Source organism: Salvelinus namaycush, chromosome 21, assembly GCF_016432855.1.
Source record: "Salvelinus namaycush isolate Seneca chromosome 21, SaNama_1.0, whole genome shotgun sequence".
Classification (NCBI taxonomy): domain Eukaryota; kingdom Metazoa; phylum Chordata; class Actinopteri; order Salmoniformes; family Salmonidae; genus Salvelinus; species Salvelinus namaycush.
The window spans coordinates 18,942,636-18,959,940 of record NC_052327.1 but is presented as its reverse complement, the minus strand read 5'-3'; the positions used below and the strand labels follow the sequence as shown (position 1 = coordinate 18,959,940).

General features: G+C 42.6%; 1 protein-coding gene across 1 annotated transcript; it reads right to left on the bottom strand.

The window, feature by feature from the left end:
* Window positions 1-768: 768 nt before the first annotated feature.
* mrps35 (mitochondrial ribosomal protein S35) lies at window positions 769-17,073 on the bottom strand. The gene is made up of 8 exons (XM_039017315.1): window positions 16,902-17,073; window positions 16,632-16,684; window positions 8,616-8,783; window positions 8,340-8,400; window positions 8,113-8,252; window positions 5,427-5,536; window positions 5,147-5,216; window positions 769-1,360 (listed from the first exon to the last, which is right to left on the bottom strand). Exons 1-8 carry the CDS (start codon window positions 17,041-17,043, stop codon window positions 1,097-1,099), a joined length of 1,008 nt encoding a protein of 335 aa, XP_038873243.1. The 5' UTR covers window positions 17,044-17,073; the 3' UTR covers window positions 769-1,096.
* Window positions 17,074-17,305: the final 232 nt, after the last annotated feature.

Below are 17,305 nucleotides of genomic sequence, written 5' to 3'. Positions count from 1 at the left end.
TTTTCCACATTCTGACATGTTCAGTATCATATTACTTATGTATAGCTATACTTTAGTGGTTTTGAAAAGATGAGCTGCATGGAGCTTATTTTAGATTCCGTAGACCTAGTAGAGAATGAATTGAAGTACATGCCAAAACTGTGAGACCAAAGTTGCTGTGAGGACTGTGGTTAATACTGATGTAATGGCTTGAGACTTAGAGTAACTGCTGATGCATCTGTAGGTCATTTGCCTAAAGAAAGATAGCGTACGTCCTTTTGGCAGACCTACATGCGGTCGAACGAAATCAAACAGATGTTGATGCCAAACTCCATGGACAGTGCCCAGTGTCTGCTCTGCTTTAAGTGCATTGATGGGGGCTTCCAAGCAAGAAAAGCTGCTGCAACAAGCCAAGTTTTTTTCTGAGGCAGTAAGCTGCTAAATGGACTGTGGTGTATGCGAGTGGAGGTGTATCTTAGGCTCAGACCCATCTTGCCACCACTCCTCTCCTTCAGAACATCTTTCCTGCGCATCCGGTTTCACATGACCCAGAATCACATGGACCAGAGCAAGAACTCTTTTGAAGGGTTTTGTGATTTATTTTTTTATAGGCCCATTGCTGAATGTGTCCTCAGGTGCTTCTCTTTGTCCCCCTGGGCCAGAGGAGAGAAGGTGATGGGTTTGAAGCCAGGAAGAGAGAGTAATATAGTAACCATTTGTGTCCACTGTCTAGTGATGTAAAAAGCACGTGTTGAAATAACAGTAAGAACTTAGCCCAAATTTCAGAACCTGAGAAAAATAACACTTTATTTAAAAAGCAAGGAATACATTTTTGCTTCAGGCTATCAGTTTAGCATAACTCGTATAGGACAATTGTATTACAGACATACCTTTTATTTATTGTCAACAAATATTTCACAAACAACAGTTACAGGCATCAAATGCTGTGTGTGGTGAAATCAGATGATAGGTTTGTCTCTAGACTTTGAACTGGTCACCCCAAGTGTGTAGCAGTTGAGTTCTGGTCTTTGCTTTGTATTGGTGACTTCACTGTCCCATGACTGCTCTTGCTCACTCTGTGTGTTTGTGTGTATCTGCATGTATAGAAGAGGGCATATTAAAGGTTGAGCAGTTTCTTCACAGCGTCTCTGTACTGGTGCATGCTGCTCTCGCTCTCTCCCTCGTTCTTCAGTCTGGTCACAGAGTCCCTGTACTCCTGCACCTCCGGCCTCCCCAGCAGCTCCTCCCTCACCGCCTCTCCCTCCCCTGCAACCTGCATGCGGACCAACGTGGACATGATGTTCTTCTGAGAGGGGCTGTCCTCCCAGCTGTACTCTTCCATGTCTGCCACAGTCTTCTCCGACTCCCATGCCTCCATTTTCTAGAAAGAGTAAGTGGAACAGCACAGCATTGTTAGCTACAATGCATTCAGAAAGTACTCAGACCTTGACTTTTCCCCAAAAAATGTTACGTTACAGCCTTATTCTAAAATTGATTCAAACATTTCCCCCCCCTCAATCTACACACGATACCCCATAATGACAAAGCAAAAACAGGTTTACAATTTTTTTGCAATAAAAATATTAAATCACATTTACATAAGTATTCAGACCCTTCACTCAGTACTTTGTTGAAGCACCTTTGGCAGTGATTACAGCCTCGAGTCTTCTTGGGTATGACGCTACAAGCTTGGCACACCTGTATTTGGGGAGTTTCTCCCATTGTTCTCTGCAGATCTTCTCAAGCTCTGTCAGGTTGGATGGGGAGTGTTGCTGCACAGTTATTTTCAGGTCTCTCCAGAGATGTTCGATCGGGTTCAAGTCTGGGCTCTGGCTGGGCCTCAAGGACATTGAGACTTGTCCCGAAGCCACTCCTGCGTTGTCTTGGCTGTGTGCTTAGGGTCGTTGTCCTATGGAAGGTGAACCTTCACCCCAGTCTGAGGTCCTGATGGCTCTGGAGCAGGTTTTCATCAAGGATCTCTCTGTACTTTGCTCCGTTCATATTTCCCCTAGATCCTGACTAGTCTCCCAGTCCCTGCCGCTGAAAAACATCCCCACAACATGATGCTGCCACCACCATGCTTCACCGTAGGGAATGTTGCCAGGTTTCCTCCAGATGTGACGCTTGGCATTCAGGCATTCTTGGTTTCATCAGACCAGAGAATCTTGAATCCAAACTTCTTCCATTTAAGAATGATGGAGGCCACTGTGTTCTTGGGTACCTTCAATGCTGCAGACATTTTTTGGTACCCTTCCCCAGATCTGTGCCTCAACACAATCCTGTCTCAGAGCTCTACGGTGAACTCCAATCAAGTTGTAGAAACATCAAGGATGTTCAATGGAAACAGGATGCACCTGAGCTCAATTTCAAGTCTCATAGCAAAGGGTCTGAATACTTATGTTAATAAGATATGTTTTTTTCACTTTGTCATTATGTGGTATTGTGTGTAGATTGATTTAAAAAATAATTTAATCAATTTTAAAATAAGGCTGTAACGTAACAAAATGTAGAAGGGGTCTGAATACTTTCCGAATGCACCATAAATAACCTCAGACAAAGAAATCGTAACCGTGATTCTTCTGTTTATGCCTCAATATATGACAATAACGAGAGGTATGTGACACGTTAACATAAGATGTCCCACAGGGGTCCGTGATGGCCCGTCTTGGGAATGTGGGTTTGGGGACAGAGCCGTGTGTGGAACCCCTTGAGTGCCCTGGTCGCCCCTCAACCCTCTGTGGCGCTGTCCTCTCACAGAGATAGTGTTTCTCCAGACGTGGTGCTGAGTCCCTTTACCACAGCCGGTCTCCCTCCCATCACATTCCCCAGAGGACAATAGGCCCGTTGTGTGGGAGCTTAAAGCAGGGGCTGCCACAGGCTCTCCTGCAGCCCAGGTGTTTGGGGTTAATGGACCTAATTTCGTCTATATGGTCCCCAATATCAAGACTGGCTGGAGGCCAACCCCTCCAGCGGACAGGTGGTGTGGTGGGGATGGCTGGAGAAGAGAATGGTCCTCTCTCCCTTAGCCTGACTGTCAGGATTATTACACCACTACAGAATCGTCACTGGGCAAAATAGGGTCAGCTAAGGTAATGCAGTTCCTTCAAATCACACTGATTCTGTACTGTAGTTTTATTCAGACTCTAGCCATCTGATTGTAAATTAAAATGAAATTACACTGGGTATACAACATTATTTAGATTGACAGACTGACCAGGTGAATCAAGGTGAAAGCTATGATCCCTTATTGATGTCACTTCAAATCAGCGTAGATGAAGGGAAGGAGACAGGTTAAAGAAAATGTTTTACACAATCCATGTCTCAAAGTGTATGTGTGCCATTCAGAGGGTGAATGGGCAAGACAAAATATTTAAGTGCCTTTGAACGGGGTATGATAGTAGGTACCAGGCGCACCTGTTTGTGTCAAGAACTGCAACGCTGCTGGGTTTTTCACATTCAACAGTTTCCTGTGTGTATCAAGAATGGTCCACCACCCAAAGGACATTCAGCAATCTTGACAACTGGGAAGCATTGGAGTCAACATGGGCCAGCATCCCTGTGGAGCGCTTTTAACGCCTTGTAGAGTCCATGCCCCGACGAATTGAGGCTGTTCTGAGGGGGGGGAGGGGCAACTCAATATTAGGAAGGTGTTCCTAATGTTTGGTATACTCAGTGTATATAGCTATAATGGTTTACTATTGGTCTGACAGACTCCATATCTCCCACCACAGAGTGTATCCCAGTGAATGAAAAGAGGGAGATGATTGACAGACGGCTATGTGGACAGACCAACAGCCATCTGTTCTTCAAAGTTGCAGAGGAAGAAGACATTTGTGGGTTTTATTACTGGAATGGGGCACAGAGTACTGGAGCGCTCAGATAAGGGATGGACATATTAGATAGTCACTTGGGGATTGGAGAGACTCTAGTGCCCAGCGGGCCAGATGGTAAAGTACGGTACAGTACTGTAGACTTCCTGCTGTGGTGTGGTGGAGGACTGTGGTCCGTCCCATTAGAGCACTGGCCCGGATCAACAGCCCACAGCAGAATTAGCAACAGGCCCAGAGAGTCAAGAGTCCTTCTCACTGAGTGAAGAGATAGAATCACCTCAGCAGCAACTAACAATTGGCCTCTTTGTGGGCTAGCGTTACTCCCGGTGTATGGGTTCCCCCTCCCAGCGTCCACCAACCTGCGGGCTGCACTGTGCCTTCCATTGTGCGTGTAAAGGGCAGCGGACAGTGTTCCGCTTCCCGGCTCCGACGCCATTTCTTAGAGAGACAAAAAAGCCAAGGCTTTTTACCAGCTAAACCCCGCTGCCTTGGCGAGAGAACTGCCAGAGGCACAACAGGGAGAGTCATTAATTCCCTTGTGGCTCTACTCTCATGTGAAAGCAGCCTGTGCTGGTGACCCTGGCGGTGGATTTCAGGTGTGTGGTGTTGGTTGGAGTTGGCGCACTGTGAATAAGTGGCGGGGTCAGGATCTTATTCTGGTGTTGGTTTTCTCCTGTTTAGAGGGGAAATGCCAGTGGGACAATGCTGCTGTATGCCATCCTTTTGCCTATTCACCACTCATAGCTCCCTAACAGGCTTTCTCTTTCACACCAAGGGTAGAGAAAGGTGTCAAGTCCATTGGTGCTAGCTAGATTGGCATGGTCTTAGTAGTTGTAAATGAAAACAGACAAACGGAGGGAGGAGGAGCATTGGCCATGGAAAAGCCACACGAGTTTCTCAGCAGGACACGGGGGTTTGGTGGGGAGGGGCAGTACTTGTGAATAGTGAACTCTTGAAATATTCATGACTTGGTTGAAAGGCAACAAAAAAAGCCTGTCGTGCTCTTTCTACTTAAAAAGCACTAATGTATACGCAGGCCCTTTACCTCTAGGGACGGCTTAAGGTATCAGGCATCCCTTTTCTAGTACATCATGGATTCTCTGGATAGTGATGGACTTGGCTGCCTGACCATCTGTCTACTCATCGTCCACGTATTGGCTGGGTGGTGAGGTTAGGTGGAAGATTATGTCTACTCAAGCTCTTTGGCACTGACCAGGGTCACGTTCAGGAAGATGCAACGTACTGAACATAGCAGATAGACATGTCATGAATAGAACCGAGGATCAATTGTACATCGGGACTTTCTGAACGCGGCCCAGGACTAGCAAGACACTTACCCAAGACTCGTGATAGAGGACAGTCAGGAGGTACATGGCATAGTCATAATTCTGCTGTCTCACAGGGCAGCTGGCAGGGCAAAGGTGAGAAAAAATTTAATAAAACATTGATCAGAAAGTACAGGGCAGGTTGAAGTAAAACCTCCCCATCAAAAGACATCACTGTAAAGCAATGACAGTGAAGGACCAATAACTTACTTACTTACTTAGCCTCTTTTAAACGAAGAGGAACTAGTAGATATTTGTAATAGTACATTGAAAAACAGGGAGCGCTGCTTACCTGTCAGTGGTGATGGCGAGTGTGTCCGTGTCCTTGCAGTACCGCTCTCCTACCAGTTTAACCATCTTCTTCCTGGCATGGTCATCCAAGTTCAGACAGGAGAGCTTCAGCTGAGTGGACAGAAACACAATCTGACATCATAATACTGAAGCTTATTTGGTTTGCCTAAGCTGCTTCAAAATGAAACCCTCAATGCTCTTTTAGCACGCAAAAAAACAATAGACGCAACCGTCCATCCCTACTTATGACATCTGAAATAATAAGCACCGTGCTTCACTAAATGTTGAAACTCTGCAGTGGTAAAACACTTCATCACAAAAGATGCTTAAAAAGATTCCAAATAACTGCAGCTGTCACAGCTGTAAGAGGGAATCATTTTTTCTGCAGTATGAATCATACCTGCTTGTCCTTCAGTAAACTGAGTTTAAACACCGGCTTAAAACCTAACACTTTGTACACTTAACATAGGCCAGGCCTGTTGTTACCTCATATCCCAGCAATAATGTCTTGCATTACGCCTGGGAAGAAAACACTTCAATTTGCTCAACTTACCCCAAGGCAAACATTTTGAATATACTAGCCCACACAGCTTTTAAGGATGCACTTTCATGCTAGGTTTAGGACCTCGTATTGAAGCTTTGAAACTTTGGCTAAGATACCTGCCAACAAATGCTTCTTGTAGCCATCAATGAGCTTGCTGCACCTTTCTACTGGGAATTGGTTTCACTCTTCAGCAGCAAACTGTTCTACTTCTTCAATGTTTTAGGTGTGCCCTCCACCATCTGCTGTTTTCAGCTCACGCCGTAGGTTATAGATGTGATTCAGATCTGGACTCCTCACTGGCCACTCCATAACAGTGTTTCTTCTTGAACCATTCCTGGGTGTGTGTGGTTGTTGTCCTACTGGAAAACACACAACCTTCAACAGATTCAATTTTTGGACACTGGGTTGAACATTGCACTCCAAAACACCTTGATAATCGGCTGATTTCACGACGTCTTGCACACAGTACCAGAGGTAGCAAAGCAGTCCCACAGCATTATCGAACCTCCCCCATAATCGATTAGTTATTTTCTTTGAACGCTTCATTTGGTTGTTGGTAAACATAGGAAGACCCCACTGTTGAAGGAGACAAGCACACCTGATTGAACTTCTCAAAAACCCATCTAAAACAAGCCCAAATCCAGGAGAAAATGTTCTGTGGACCAACGAAACAAAATTAGAGCAATTTGTCAATACATATCAACGCGGTGTCTTTACTGACGACCAAATGAAGGATTTAATAAAAAAAGAACACCCTTCCTACAATCAAACATGGGGGAGGTTTGATAAGGCTGTGGGGTTGCTTTGTTGCCTCTGGTACTGGGGGCCTTGGAGGTGTGCAAGGCATCATGTTAAACCCAGTGTCCAAAAAACTGGGTCTCCAGTGAAGGTTGTGGGTTTTCCAGCAGGACCAATGACCCCAAACACACACCAAAAAAAGCATCCAGGAATGGTTAAGAAGAGATGCTGGACTGTTCTGGATTGGCCAGCGAAGAGTCCAGATCTGAATCACATCCAAACAACGGCGAGATCTGAAAACAGCAGTTGGTAGAGGACACCCCTCAAATATTGAATTAGAGCAGTTTGCTGCTGAAAAGATGACCAATTTGTCAGAAGGTTGCAGCAAGCTCATTGATGGCTACAAGAAGCATTTGTCTGCAGTCATCTTGGCCTTAGGCTGTGCAACCAAGTACTAGCTCCGGGGTGCCAATAATTTTGTCCATACCATGTCTTTATTTTCTACATTACAATTGTAAACATTCGTTTACTAAAATAAAATTGGTTCTGCAATGTTGAAAATCCAATAAGTTGCTGTGACCAAAAGTTGTTCTACATTTCTACTTATTTTAGAAGAAATGGGGAATGATTTAATAAAGGTGCAAGGGTGCTAATATACTGCATTTGCCCACAACTGTACAAGCATCATGAAAGCTCGAACACAAATTCCTATATATTTTTTAACCTTTATTTAACTAGGCAAGCCACTTAAGAACAAATTCTGATTTACAATGACAGCCTACCAGGGAACTGCGTTGTTCAGGGGCAGAACAAGAGATTTTTACCTTGTCAGCTCGGGGAGTTGATCTAGCAACCTTTCGGTTACTGGCCCAACGCTCTAACCCCTAGGCTACCTTGACTTGTTGAAAATCTTTTTTTTTTTTTTGACCTAACTTCCTTAAAACTTTGTATATGTGGTTTCTTCCTTCAGACTTCATAGAATTACCTCTTCCTTAATATTTGGTAAAATTATTAACTTAGTGTATGGTTTCCTAGAAATAAGGGTGGCACAACCCTTTGGCTCAACTTAACCCACTCTCCCCTAAGCATTTGTTTTTAGGTTCTACTTTAGTGCGGTTCTCTATTTGTGGCAAGTATGTTATAGCAGCATTTCATAGGCGCAAAAGCATAGATACGAACAATGGAGGTCTTTCTTGAAAGGTCAGCCAGACATGAGCTGAGAGCTGTTTAGGGAATCTCTAGATCCTTTCTATACAAAAGAGGAAAACCCTGCACTTTCTATGCATTTCGTAGAGGGTCAAATACAGGTCAAAGAGTCAAATTGAAATATTAGTATTTTAATCTGTAAACTAAACCCCGAGTCCCAGACCATATAGGCCTACAACACAGGCAGACAGAAACTTACTCTGAGGTGGACTATGCGAGCAGATGGGTTTCTGAGGGAGGTGCCGGCAGACACGTAGTCCTTGCTCTCTACTTTGACAGGGAAGTGCTCATCACATTTAGCACCTGTGTCCAGGGCAGAGGGCCACTCTGTGCAGAACGCTTCAGGGAAAAGAGAAACAGAAATACAATTAAATACTGTTGCTACAGTAACATTAGTGTGACTCAATAAGCAATTTTGTGACTTACGTTTCAGAGCTTCACAGTGTTTCTTTATGGCTAATGGAGTTAAATGCAAAAAGTTTGGAATCTGAAAAGAGAAGAGTTTTGATAAAAACCTGAATTAGCTACAATGCACAGAACAGAAATACTGATGTACAAGTAACGTATGTGGAACCAGTATGACCTGACAGCACAATACAATATATAGCTTTAAAATGGTACAAATTATTTCCCTCCCATTGCCAGATAATACTGACATCAAAAGATCTGACATCATGCCAAGTTGGAGATAAGACCTCTGACCTTGATGAGCTCCAGGTTGCCCTTCTTCTCTGGGGGCACCCCTTTCTTCACTGGGAAGCCCATGCGGACAGGCAGGGGCACAGAGCCCTGTCTGAAGGGGGTAGCGGTTGGGTACACTGTAGGCCAGTCCTGGTCTACAGGCATCCTGTCTGTCCTGGGGTCACCGGCCTGACACACACCATGGAGACATGGAACAGATGGAAAGGAGACAGTATGTGGGTCAACTTCAAAATATATACACATCTTTCTTTCTGTCAATAAACAGGTTGGAATAAACTTGATCAAAAATTCCTCATTACTTATTTTTTAATAGTAAAGAATCTGGGCTGAATTCATGGCCCCTCTCCCCCCAGGGACCATAATGTGCTGTAGGAGCCATGTTGTCCTACTTAGAGGGCCTTCAGAAAGTATTCACACCCCTTGACTTTTTGTAGCGCTTCATCCTGGAATTAAAATGGATTCAATTGAGATTTGTGTGTCACTGGCCTTCACACAATACCCCATAACGTCAAAGGGGAATTATGTTTTTCAAAATTGTTACAAATTAATGAAAAACTGTAAAGCTCAAATGTAATTCAACCCCTTATGGAAAGCCTAAATAAAGTTCAGGAGTAAAAATTTGCTTAACAAGTGACATGCTTGTAATCATTAAGTCTGCTTTCCACCAGACACTGGGAATTCACCTTTCAGCAGGACAATAACCTAAAACACAAGGCCAAATCTACACTGGAGTTGCGTACCAAGAAGACAGTGAATGTTCCTGAGTGGCCAAGTTACAGTTTTGACTTAAATCTAAATCTTTGTCTGTCTTTGTATATTCCACTTAATTTGTAGACTAGAGGGCACTATTTTTACAGGTAGTCTCATTGAGGTAAAATAGATTTTTCAAGAGAGACCTGGTCCAACTAAGACAGCAGCAGGGGGGAACAAAGTTTCAGACATAACTTACAGACATAGAAACACAATGAACAACTGATAGCCGTAGACACCCATAAATTACAATCACATAGAGACATACAAACACCATAGATAAAATGTATCACGTGTACCACTGCATGAAATCCTAATGACAATCACGTTCCTCAGTAACAGGAGGGTCAAACTTTAAAACTCCAAAGAAACAAGACCCTGGAGTTTCAAACTGGTCTGGAGACAGTTCCAAGACCACGAAGCTGAGTAACAAAAACCGTTTTGCCATGATCCGTTCGGATTGTTGGAAAGTGGGAGTGACACCGTAGCTGACCTAGTCAAAGAAGAACAGAGAAAAAGCAGCAGTTTTCCCAAAACAGTCTTGTAGATCAGAGTATACCAATGTTTAAGCCTACATAGACTTAATGAAGACCAGTCAACAGCAGTGCCAGATGCTTTTGGTTAGCAATACACCTAAAAAGGGCCTCAGGGTAGTGCTTGAGGTCTGCTTATAAATAACATCAACGTAGTCCAAGACAGACAAGAACGTACACCATACCGTCTCTTTTGTGGCCTCAAAGAAGAAAAAAAACCTAGCCTTATGCCGGTAATAAAAACCTATTCTGAACTTGAGTTTCTTTACCAGGTTCTCAACATTATTATTGAAGATCGGCTTCTCACCCAGCCAAACTCACAGATATCTGTGCGTTTTGACTTGCTCTGTGGAATGTCCTTTCAAGGTAGCAATGACATGGTTTTCAGAGTGTTGTTCAGAAAACACCATGCATTTTGTGAGGAATTTCAAACACGCTTCAAAATTGCATAGAGTCAAACTTCTGCCACTCGACTAGAGAATAGTGTCATTTTGAGGCTCCCGAGTGACGCAGCGCTCTAAGACACTGCATCTCAGTGCTAGAGGCGTCACTACAGACACCCTGGTTCGATTCCAGGCTGTATCACAACCGGCAATGAATGGGAGTCCCATAGGGCGGCGCACAATTGGCCCAGCGTCCTCCGGGTTTGGCCGGGGTAGGCCGTCATTGTAAATAAGAATTTGTTCTTAACTGACTTGCTTAGTTAAATAAAGTTAAAAATAAATAAATATATATATATTCTGCATAAAAATGTACATCAGCTGTCTCCCAATGTTGTTGATATAAATAATAAACAGGGGACCTAAACTGGATCCTTGAGGCACACCTGAGCTATGTTGGGTCATGGGTCACTTATGTGGGAAGGTGGTAATTATCAGTTGTGAAGTCGTAAATACCAGTTGGATACATTCACATGCTTTGGCTAGATTGGCTAATGGCCAACAAGCGGAGTCAACCATAAACTAAAAGTACAGCTATCATGCACGGGGAAAAAAATAAGAGTTCAAAAACCATATTAATAAATTACTTTAATAAATAATGTTTTTTTGTTGCATTTAACTGCCGAAAATGCTGTTATTGAGGTAATTTCCTTAGTAGGTGACGTCAGAGGTTAGCATGTGGGAGTAGTCGGAGCTCAGGGGTGATAGACGAGTTTCCCACTAGTAATTTCCAGCTGGAGGGGCGTTCAAGTGGATTTTTCCCAGTCGTATGTGGTAAATACCACCTTCCCATTTGGTTATGAACGCAGCATAAGCACAAAGGCAGTCGAGATTTGGAATTATGGCCTCTCAAGACTAGCACACAAGTGACCAATTCTTACCGTGCTCATCGTTTACATCAGTGTTTCCCCAACTCCGGTCCTCAGTACCCCCAACAGCAGACATTTTCGTTGTAGCCCCGGACAAACACAACTCATTCAACTCATCAAGGGTTTGATGATTAGTTGACAAGTACTCGAGGACTATGTAGGGTTCCCACCCCCAGACATAACACTCTCTATATGTAGGATTTTCAGCTGTTACAGTCGCCCAAGTGAATTACAATTCCGACGCCGTCTAATAACGTTTAGAAATGTCAATCAACATCACTTTCGAAATGTTTTTCTAAATATATGCTGATATGCCCCTTATCCTTCATGTCAGTGAGAAAGTCTCTTTATTTGAACGATTCTGTGTGCCTCCAGTTGGTGAACTACACTTCCTCCCCAGTTACGCTTACAGAGGTGTTTGGAGCATGCTAGATAGATAATTAGCACAGGCGGCCGCCTATGTCTTCCATCTGTTCTCCGTAAACAAGCGTTGTAACATGGCGATAGAACCATGTGGGAACACTAACCCTATAAAAGGTGTGTAGTGGTTTAATGTTTTTATTTTCTAAATTTGCTGATATAAAAGATACGTTCCTATGTTTCCCAAAACAGTACTGCAAGTGATGCCTGTTAACTTTCAGACCGAGCATCAGGGCTCTTATCAAAAGTCTCCTGGTAAAGAAGATCCTATCGTCAATAGGCGCTAAAGTAGTTAGCATTTATGAATTGGGTACTCAAGGACTGGAGTTGAGAAACATTGGTTACACACTAGCGATGCTGGGAATTCACTTGCAAAACAAATATTATAATCCGCCTGAAGCCAGGAGTTCAATCAAATTACATTTAAATGTACTCTGTCGATTGAATGAAGGCTTGGTCCTTATACAGTGTGTAATAATAATATCTTTTTTTAATCTAATAGAACGTATAATTAAACAGAATTTCCAAACGTGGGTCTGTTGTAGACCCATGCAGCTCCTTGAGCTTACCTCATGTCAAAAGTAAAAGTTCCCCACAAGTTCTTGTTTTTATTGTGCAGGTATGGTACATATGCAGGACTTTGACATGCGGTAAGTGGAGAGGAATTAGGTCTACAACAGACCCACATTTGTAGTCTTTAAATTGTTGTCATTTCTCAATTTCCCCCCTGCATAAGGACCAACCCTACGGACAATCAGCAGAGTAAGAAATAAAATAAAACGTCTAAACTTCCGGCGGACTTTTCCGGGTGTTTTTTGCAAGCCAATTCCTACCAATGCTAGTGTGTAAATACTAGCGTTGCTAAAAGCACCTACTTCGAACTATGATATGTGCCTACGGTAATTAGCTAGCTAGCTAACTACATCTGCCAGTATGGAATGTTTTTATCTTTACAGCTAATAAAATGGGCAAAAGACCTAACCAAAAATCTACTTTTGGAAAGCGGTTTGTTAAGCACGTGTTTATGAACATTCGCAATCCCACCCGACTGTGCTAGGGTGGGTATCAAACTTTTGATTCGGTTAACCACTACAAACTTGAGGTCTTCATGGTGTAAAAAGTTGGACTCGTTCCAAACTAGATCCGTGGCTTTCCCACCTGACCCGATATGCTTAAATTTGACTGGATAAATAAACAGAGACCCGTTTGGAATGAACCCGAGGAAAGTCAGACCCGTTCCGAAAAGTACGATGGAAAACAGACCCGTGCTGGTTCGGATCAGAGAGACCTGTTCAGATCCGAGAGTAGAAGCGAGAGAAAGAAACCTCCAACTGGGCACTACCAGCGCCATCAATAAACAAGCGATATTGGCCAAATGATCCACAGTTACGTGTCCTTAAACTTCAAAACATGAATGAAACCTTCAAAAGTTTTGAACAGGCTTATTTTGCAGCTATTACCAACAAAGGCGATTGCCTACCATAAGCCTACCCAACAAATGAGAGCAATAGGCAAATATTTCCTTCACAACAGGCCTACTTTTAAACTTAAACTAAATACGGAGCACAAAATCAGAACTTAATATAGCCAACGAAAATGTCTTAAAATGAAACGAAACCCTTTCTGCATAGGCAACGTAACTCTTTAGAACCCAGAGGCCATCAACGGCCTTTCTTTAAATTACAGTGTGGCTGTTTTCATCAACCTGAAACAGAGTATTCTGTCATTTAACTTTTCCACGGTTTTTTTCACTTCATTACTCCAAATAGCAGCACCGAAGCAGACAACTTTTCAGTGTGTAAGAGGCTGTGTATGTTGGTTGGTGATATGGATTCGGACACCTCCTTGCACTTTGAAAAGTGATGTCGAGGTGAGTGAAATAAGTAAAGAGAAGGTATATGTTTGGTGTTGTTGATGCTGTGAAACTTGAGGAATAGCTCTCAGATTAGCAAATCCTGTCCACTTGGTGCAGAATGGTTTCCATGTGTTTGATGCCATTCGCGCTGTTCCAGCCATTATGAGCCGCCCTCCCCTCTGCAGCCTCCACTGGTGGTGTCATATTAAAAGAACAGATTAACTTGTAATTTGTTCTGTTTGAAATGTGAGAAAATTAGCTTTATCTTAAATTCTTAGTAATCTACAGCATCATTCTAGAATTATATTGGAGTCTAAAGGGTTAAAGAACTGGTTCAGATTATTAAATATACCTACAATAATAATAAACTATTGGTATTTTTTTTAAATTTTTATTCAATGTAGAAAATTGCATCAAACCTGAATAGTGAGTTGAACACTGTCCATTTGGCCGAGCCAATGTTCTTTTCATCTTTGTCCACTACAATATTAAAACTTGTCCCAGAGGACATTCTCCTTGTCGGCTTCTTTTCACTACTCTTTCTCCTCTAACTTTCCTTTTACTTCAATGAAAAATAACTACATCTTCTCAATCAACAGTAGCCTAGGCCAAGGCTCCTTCTACTTGCTCTCCTCAACAGCAGGCGCACGTGAGGTGAGCAGCCAGAACCAGTTTCAGCTGGACATAAGCTATACATTTTATTGAGTTGCAATTGATCCAGGAGGATTTTTTGTATGCCTGCTGCTCAGAGGGAGAGGGTGCTGCGTGTTTCGAGACTCAGGACGAAAGCGGTAGTCTGCCTTGCTCTCCGGAGTAGAGCGCCGCTGAAAGGAGTGATAACTGGGGTGGGATTGAGTGTTAAGGTGGATCAACTGAAGTTGGGAATCCCGGGTGTCTATGATGCACACTGTTAGATGTGACTGAACGAGAGACTGGTGCTGAACGAAAGACTGAAGAGACCCTGTCTGTTCTTGAGTTTTGATGCATAGTATTTGCCGGATAAAGTCATGCTAGGTTATAAAAGTGATCCTGCGAGAGCTTTTGTTCCGAACCCACTACAGTGTTTCAGGTGCCAAATTTATGGTCATGTTGCAGCAGTATGTAGGAGGGAGATTCCAGATGTGAGAAGTGTGTAGGAGGGCATGGGACAAAAGAGTGTGTAGTTTTGAGGGAAAAGTGTTTAAAATTGTGGTGTGGCCATGTTGCTAGGGATCATAAATGTCCTATGCGAGTGGGTGAGAGCAGTGCAGAAAGTGTCATACTGAGGCAATGAGGAAAGTAGAGGATGGTGGGCAAAGGGTGAGGGAGACAGAGGATCCCTGTGAGTAGTAGGCTAGTACAGAGTGACCTGAACAGTTTGTGCTTTAGTAAGGTTGGCTTCTTGGTGTTTATTGCTACGGTTATTCAATAGTACTGCACAAATGGCCAGGAAATCCCAGAAGTGGTAGTAGCAGCAGCAGAGAAGTTTTTGGGTATCAGAGATTTTCTGAAACCTGAATGTTTTACTTCATATGAGGAGGCATGCCTTACCTTGCTTGAAAATCCAACCATAGAAACATGGAGGCAATTATTTTATAAAGACTTCATAGGAGGCGCTTGAGTTAAGTTTGGGGAAGCATACAATTTATCCTACCAGTTATACGATCTGCGTGCCAGTTCAGATTTTCATATGCACGTTTCCGTGGAGCAGTTTAATTCCAATAGTAATGTTTTAATTTATCAAAATCACTGGCACGTGTTTAGTCATAAAAATCTGAATTAAAATTATAAAAATATTGAAGTAAAAAATTTAACTAATACGATAGCGCCACCCTCTGCCATATGGACACATTGATCAGTGGCTGCTAAATTGCCTGAATGAGCGCATGGAACTCAGACAGCCAATAACTTCCACCGTCAACCAAGTAAAAATACATAAAGCAAACAAATAAAAACAAAGGAAAATATACTTATGACAATTCTGGTTATTTTAAACACATTCATGTCTTGACATGAGCTATGGCTAGTAAAGTGCAACAATGTATCAAATCAATCAACTGGATCTAGCCCAAAGTTGTCTCTAGCGAACTTACAACATTATATCAACTAGTCTATTCCGGGCCCTCAGTTTACTGCTCCAGTGAGCTTGGGACAGACAGCTGTTTTAGCCCAAGGGAAAGTTATTTTAAGACGATTCCACTGGAAATATGGGATCATCAGATTATTATATTTTGCTCTTTCACAGAAGCTTGGTGATTATCGAGGGGCAGAATGTTGGAAATATTTTTCAAATAGGCCTACTGTAAGGAACTATTAGGCTATCATTCACAATGGAGGTAAAAATAAATGTTTAAAAAGCCTTAGATTACTTACTGTGTGAGGTGAAGAAACAATGACTGAGAAGCTGAGCTTATTAGTGGTGAGTTAAGAAAATCAGAAGTCAAACATCGCCAAATGGAAACGTTCTCTCCTGTTCTATTGGTTTTCATATCAACTTTCTGTCATTGTCCAGAAGCCAAAAGGCGCAATCCTAGTCATATTAGCAACCCATCCCAGTTGTTGCATCTTTAGATTCACCCTCTTTCTAAGTTTCTGAGATTTTCATCTGTCATATACCGCTTGCATCAGGTGAGGTGTTTGGAATTGCATTTTGGCAAATGTTTGAAAATGACATTTTATTGGAGTCTTCATTACAGGTGTTGCATACTATGTTAAGATGAATTGCCATAATCGAAATGTGATTTCTGACATTCTGAACACGATGGATGGACGCCCTAATGGGTTACACACCTAATGCATATTGGTCATGTTTATTCCTCAAATGTCCGGTAAATTAAAATATTGCTGATCACATTGTCTGGCGCCACATTTTCCTAATGAAACCTTGATATATAGGGTTAGACGGCATGCAATTCTCACACCATTTCCCTTTTTTGTGTGACCAAAATGTGCAATTCTCATCACACAAACACTACATTAACAGAGGACATGTCCAATCGGGTCTTGAGAGTAAGTCAATTTTAATTGCACATACTCCAGACCCCTGGAAATTGTATCAGAACCGACCCAGATCCAAGACAAAAGTCCGAATTTTGGACCCGGAACCGGTCGGATCTTGGGTCTGTTGGACGCGTCCAGACATCTACTACAAACATTCCTTGTTCACTCACCTCTCTCCTTGATCTTCGGTTGAAAGGTCCTCTGTTCCCTCTGTCAGGAAAGCCTGAAAAATATATCGATTGTGTCAGAAAACCACGATACAACCCAATTAATTATGCTAGCAGCTAGCTATGCGTTCTCCGACTTTCTATATGAAAGTTCCTATATGAAACTTTGACATCATTGCGACCATGATTCATATAGTCATTTGGACCAGGCTAGCAAGCTACCTAGCAAATTAGCTCCTCGTTGTGACGGCATGGTATTGCATGGAAACTCACCTTTATTTTGACTAGAATTATTGGTAGACAAGGCCGTTGCATATGTTGCCCTGTTTAACGGGTTACGCACATTAACTCCATAAATATGACAATCTATTCGTCCTAAGGACAAAATTGATTTCTTCAATGTATGTACAGCCATGTTTGAGGAGGCAATGTCAACCTATGGCGAGTCGAGAGGGACAGTCGTTCAGCGCTTGCGAAATAGAACATGAATACAACATTGGGTATCAGTGCCCCCCTTTGGTATAGATAATGAACTGCAATATGGGAAAGGTGAATGCATTAGCGGTAGCCAATTACAAATGTTTTATTACGTATTTTCGTAAAATGTAGGTCTATTTTAGACTTTCTAAACTTCTTCTTCTGTTAGACTACATTATAGGAGCTCAACAATATTTTAA

Excerpts from the sequence above, each read along its gene's own strand:
- mrps35 (XM_039017315.1), bottom strand. The coding sequence starts at position 17,043 with ATGGCTGTACATACATTGAAGAAATCAATTTTGTCCTTAGGACGAATA. Across the intron at positions 8,784-16,631 it reads ACCGAAGATCAAGGAGAGAG|GCCGGTGACCCCAGGACAGA; the intron begins GTGAGTGAACAA and ends GGTGTGTGTCAG. Across the intron at positions 5,217-5,426 it reads CTCGCCATCACCACTGACAG|CTGCCCTGTGAGACAGCAGA; the intron begins GTAAGCAGCGCT and ends TTGCCCTGCCAG.